This window comes from Podarcis cretensis (genome assembly GCF_951804945.1).
Source record: "Podarcis cretensis genome assembly, chromosome: 2".
NCBI classification, from domain to species: Eukaryota; Metazoa; Chordata; class Lepidosauria; order Squamata; family Lacertidae; genus Podarcis; species Podarcis cretensis.
The window spans coordinates 85469685-85475684 of NC_137171.1; the positions used below are offsets into that span (position 1 = coordinate 85469685).

Below are 6000 nucleotides of genomic sequence, written 5' to 3' on the forward strand. Positions count from 1 at the left end.
TGCTCCCAGAGGAACACTCCATTGTCTCTTAAGATAGACAGATACCAACAATTGGTTTTATGTTGTACTTTTTGTTTTGTTTTTGTGTTGTATATTGCTCAGAATTATTTTTAAAGATTAAGTGACTTAGAAATGCTTTTAAATAAACAACAACCCCAAACTTTACAGTACAGTACAGTAAAGTACATTCAGTATTTTGTGCTACGACGTTCCTTGATTTTCCCTGATAGTTTGACTGCACAAACACCCTGAATGATCAGATCCTGGAAAATGTCACAGTGCAGATGGAGCCAACTGAGGCATATGAGGTCATTGGTTACATACCTGCCAAAAGTTTGCTGTACAACCAACCTGGCACTTGCTATACATTGATTGCATTGCCCGAAGAGGACCCAACAGCAGGTAACAAGATTTTCTCTGTTTTCTTCCCTTCTCAGTCAGACCAAGCTGCCTTGTAGCTCTGAGCTTGCAGCCCCTGTACATTTTAACAGACATTAAATGACTTTTGAGAATTCATATACTTTTTATTTGAAGACTTGTCTCAAATGCAGTGCTCGGTCCTGTCAGTGCAAGGATCTGTTTTGCACAGTGGGACTGACTTTGCTGGCACGTGCCCTGCACCCAACTAAAATGCTCCAAATGGGAGCCGGGGGGATCCTGGAACAGATTTAGAGGCATGCTTGGAGAGAAAGGGGAATATACCATTGTGCCAGCATAAATCCTTGTGCAGATGGGACAGTTTATTAGCACTGCATTGGACACAAGCCTATAATAACAGTGTGTGAATTGTAGTCCTAAAGACTTCTAGACACCCTTTCTGTGGAAAAACCTTGTGTACCTTGAGTGAGGTTGGTAGGTTAATTTGACTTTTCTGTCTAGGGGAGAACTGTCTTGTTGGGAAATTATAACATTACAAGCACTCTTCTCAGTCCTCAGTGACTTTTTAATAAATAGGCAGACTGGAACCTAGGAGCTGAGACAGGAATATAAATTAACTTGTACATTTCACATTTCTTTGTGCTTGACTTTTTTCTTTTTCTTTTTGCCCTTTCTGCAGTGGCCTGTACGTTCAGCTGCATGATGAAATTCACTGTCAAGGACTGTGACCCGAACACCGGTGAAGCAGAGGAAGAGGGCTATGAGGACGAATATGTGGTAAGAGATTTAGCTACTTTCCTGTCCCTTTTTCAATGTCTCCTGGTCAGGTGGTGAGATGTGAGCCAAGGCAAGGCCATCCAGGGTGACATAGCTTTGCCTCCTGACCTCCTCTGGGGAGCTGTGGCTTGATCTAACAAATGCATTAGAAAGCCTGTCTCATCAGGGCCAGAGGATGGATTGACCAGCTTCTGAGCTAACAGGCTGTTGAGTCTCAGCATGTCCAGATGGCTAAGTGTCAAACCTGGGGTGTCCTGTCACCAGCTGCTCACACACAGACCTGGCTTGTAACCAGCTGAATGTTGGCAGCCATTTACTTGAAGGCTGTGACGTCTCCCTGGGGCAGGACTACTCTGAGCTCCCTGTTCTATCCCCACATTTCATGGATAAAATGCTCTAGCAAAGCTGTTTTGCTTGTAATCTTTTGGGTAAGGAAGTTTTTTTAAAGCACAATACACCCTTCCTGGCACACTTAAAATACCAAAGGCTCTATTCCCCCACCCCAAGTATGAATACATAATAATATGCTCTAGAGAGTGTAGCTGATGCGCTGTGTGAAGGATAGTGATGAGCCAGCTTTTATGCTCAGTGGGTTTCATTTTATGTATCAGGCCATTGATTTCCTGTCAGCTTAGGGCACCATGGAAGTGTTCTGAGTGTCAAACCTACAGGAACATTTTGCAGGGAGGGCTCCTTTTCCTCCCTTGCCTGGGAGTAGTTGTTTCTTACACCAACCATGCAACTGATATTTCGAACCTGGTCTGTTTTACCTATTCCTGTGCAGAGATTTTCCTTGCCCTAAGACTTGTCTTCTCCCTGCAGCTTCAGTCCCATTACACAAGGTGGCATTTCTTTTTTCTGCTCTGAAGAGCAGACTGCACAATGCAACTTGAACCTGGCTCTGATCTATTGATTTTGCTTCTCTGTTTCTTACTCCCCACCCCCGCCCAAGTGTATGGCAGTTCTGCTGAGAGTCACATCCGCTGTATGCGCTGCTCCAAAAGCTGCCCGCTAAAAAGATCATTTAAGAATGGAAAAAAGTGACAGCGATCAGTCTGCATTTGTGCCATATTAGAAACATAAATGACATGCTGTGTCATGCTGCTAAAGGCTCAAAACATTCTTTCTCTCTTTTGGCTGGTGTGCAAAGTTATTTCTTGGAAGGGCAGCACAAGCCCCTCCTTCATATGCAGACCATAATGTGAGTCAGGCTCCCTACAGGGAGGCCTTGTGTTACGAGGAGACCAAGTCCCCTTCCTCACCCTCAGGAAATATCATGCAGATCAGTCTGTTTTGCATATTCTTATTCTTCTTTGGCGATCACTTGTAGTTGAGTAAGATTGTCTTCCAGAAGTTTTAACAATGAGTCCGTAAGTGACAGTGGAGGCCAATTCTGGATCCACACGTCCTTCCACAGTGGGGACATTGGTTTCCGGGCGGGAGTTGATCACGGTGTGGATTTGCCAAGCATGCTTTCCTCCTAGCACGTTTCTCCCTTGCGTTCCGAGTTAGAGTGTCTTCAAAGTCCATGACACCTTTGGTAAATAGGCTGTAGAGCACCCAACTCACGCATAGCGGGCATGATTCATGGGATGAACTCTGTCAGCAGAAGCCCAGTGGAAGTGCTGCTGCTTGCGCGGCAGGGCTTTTCCAACCACCTCTTCCCCTGTGTGCCCCCCCCCATTGGCTTTTGGAGAGGATGGTCGGGAAAACACTCAGAAGAGCATGCAGGGAGAGGGGCAATCCTTCCATCTGGCAAGCTGATGTTTGTAATGACGTGACTTGGAAGGACACACCACTCCTCCGTCCAGCGTGTGATTTGGGTGCTGGCCCAGTGATTCTGTGGAAAGATGGGCATTAAGGGATGTTGAAGACTAGATGGCTGGTAAAGGAGAGGGAGTACAGAAGAGGAGGCAGAGTCACAGGCATATAGAGAACTATGCAAAACGCAGAACACCTTGGCCAGCATCCCTCTAAATCCAGGGGTGAGGAACCTTTTTGACTCCAGGGGCCAAATCCTCATTAGGATCAGCCTCGTGGGCCAAATTCTGTGGGTGGGTGTGGCTGCTGATCTGTCAGTCACATGACACATGATTGGCAGGTGGCCAACCTGGGGAAAAATGCAAGCCCTTTAAAACATTCTCCTGTCTTAAAGCTGCTAAGTGCCCTTTGAAGCAGCCTCCAAACCCTACTTTAAACTGGAAGGGGAGAGATGCCTTAAAGTGATGGGGGTTACAGCTGTTCAATGAGCCAATGGCAAAGCTTAATACAGAGTGATATCGTTTCACATATCTTTTTTATATATATTAGCTGGAAGACATTGAGGTGACCATAGCAGATCACATCCAAAGGGTTCTGAAGCCAAATTTTGGAGCAGCCTGGGAAGAAGTTGGCGATGAGTTTGAAAAAGAAGAGACTTTCACGTTATCCACAGTGAAAACACTGGAAGGTAATATTTGTGGGGCTCTTGATATGCTTTCTCCCCCCCCCCCCTGAGTTTTAAAGTACTTTCTCTTGGATTCTGATATGGTCCCCAATATATTTCTTTCCACAGAGGCAGTAGGCAATATTGTCAAATTTCTAGGGATGCAGCCCTGCGAGCGGTCAGATAAAGTGCCTGAAAACAAGAACTCTCATGCCTTGTACCTGGCAGGTGAGTTGTTGTGCTAATATATTGGTTTCAAATTTTGTGGTGATCCTAATGGGTATGGCTGAGTAGATAACTTATAAAGTAACTACCAAAGTATAACACTGGATAACGGTTAGCCAAAACATTATTAATGCAAGGGCCATTCTAATTTTCAGGTCTTTTTCTTTTTTTCTTTTTAAGTGTCGTATGTTTCTTTGGAATTTTAGTTTAATGCTCTCGAGGTAGCAGAGATACAGAATTCTTCTAAGCATTAGAGATGCTGATGGATAGCCTAATGCTATTTTTCTACTCATATCTACTACAGGTGTATTTCGGGGTGGCCACGATCTCTTGGTTCGTTCTCGTCTTGTCCTGACAGACACTGTGACAATGCAAGTCACAGCACGGAGTGGAGAAGAACTTCCTGTGGATGTTGTCATGGCCTCTGTTGGTTAAACACAATATAGGACTTGATATTTCAAACTCTGAAGCCAAAGGGGGTGTTGGAAATGTATCCCCACTACTCTGAGAGAATCATTAGAACATTAGCTCTTTTTCTAATTAGGGAGGGGAAAACATTGTGTGAGTTTAAAGCTAGTCTTCAAAGTATGATCAGAGGTTTTCTGAGATACTGAACCAGTAATTTTTTTCAGGATCTCTAAACCATTTCAAGAGAGCATCCTTTTCATATCAAACTCTGCAGGATCCCAGTGCCTAAAGATGCTCACACCAGCTCCTGTTGTAGTAACAGTGTGTCAGATACTTTCTGTGATTAGTGAGAGCCCTTCCCATTATGGCAATTTCTATTTGTGTTTGACATGTTTTAAGCCCTTCAAAACAGATCATAAAACTAAAAGCATGAATTTACTCTCATTGCCGCTACCAGTTTAGTTTCTTTATGTTGGCATTAAAACAGACCTTACTTGTATCCAATAAAATACAGTAACGCAAAAAGGCTGCCTTGGTATTCTCAAGAATTTGAAAGGAAAAAAATGCCTCAGAGTAGTATCTTTTGCCCACATTAGAATGCAATTGCAGCCACAGAGTACAAATTCAGTGGACCTATTACTTGTTCATATCAAAACTGACTGAGTTCCCTTTCCATTAAGGATAGTTGGCCCCAGTTTTTCTTTCATTAAAACAGTTAAGTTATGCAGAAATGTAAAAAGATGTTTCTGGTGGCAGTAATTGGCAGCAGAGAAGCAGCAGGGGTGATCTAGAGTGGAGAAACAGAGAATAGAGAAATGTTTAGCTTCTGACCCCACTATATTGCTCCTATTCACCCTCTACCAAAGCAGTTTTTCCATGCTAACAACATCAAAAGAAAGCAATTGGCCTACCATGTTACACAGTTTGCTCCTAAAATAGGATGTCTCTTTTTTGTATTTTACAGTATCTGGAAAAAAGAATTGGTCTAATAAATTGCTGATCATCAGATTGCTTCATTGATTGTAATGCAATTGTTTAAATAATTAGCCAGCATTTTATTTTATTGAAGGTACTTGGAGTTTTGTTTTATTTATACGTGCTAATATTGTGCTTTGTTCTACTCTGCATAATTTTGTACATAAAAGTTGTGCCATGTAAGCCAAGATTTAAACAGTATAGCATTCTTTTTGAAAAGTATGTGGTTGGTCATTATGGTTGTGCAGGGGGTTGTGTACAACCACATTTCATAATTATATGGCTTTGGCAAGGAGAGGAATAGTTTTACAGAGAGCATATAAGGGCAAGTTCACCCATAAGTTATATGCTCAGGCTTTACATTCAGCAAAGCTCCTGCCAGTTCTGGTTTCTTCAGAGTCTACCTGCAGAGTACATACATTTTCAAACACATCACTCATATTCACATTATCATTTATAGGGGTTGTGCCCCAAACACCTTGCATGTAGCTCAAAAAATGTGTGCAATGGCCCTAAGAATTGTCAAAGACGGCACCAGATATGTTCAGCATTAAAACACTTCTTTTCCATCTGCTTCAAACTCCCATTAGCAAGATGCCTTATATTAAGTCAGATCATTGGTTCATCTACTCCAGGATTGTCTACTCTTGAACAGCAGTGGCCCTCCTGGGTTTGAGATGGGTCTTTCCCATCCCTACCTGGAAATGCTAAGAATTGCACCTGGGAGCGTCCATTTGCAAAACAGTTTGCTGTTCCACTGAGCTACAGTTCTCCCAGCAAGTCTCTTGCTGTGTTGTGATCATTCTCCCACC

At 43.0% G+C, this 6000-nt stretch overlaps 1 protein-coding gene across 1 annotated transcript in view; it reads left to right on the forward strand.

Annotated features, from left to right (window-relative positions):
* The window catches only part of COPG1 (COPI coat complex subunit gamma 1), a 28066-nt gene extending 22690 nt beyond the window's left edge, over positions 1-5376 (forward strand). The window contains exons 20-24 of the mRNA XM_079966997.1: positions 231-402; positions 1058-1155; positions 3466-3604; positions 3710-3808; positions 4110-5376. Of these exons, the coding sequence (XP_079823123.1) occupies positions 231-402; positions 1058-1155; positions 3466-3604; positions 3710-3808; positions 4110-4240 (639 nt within the window). The 3' untranslated portion in view covers positions 4241-5376. The remainder of the gene's footprint in view (positions 1-230; positions 403-1057; positions 1156-3465; positions 3605-3709; positions 3809-4109) is intronic.
* The last annotated feature ends 624 nt before the right edge of the window (positions 5377-6000 follow it).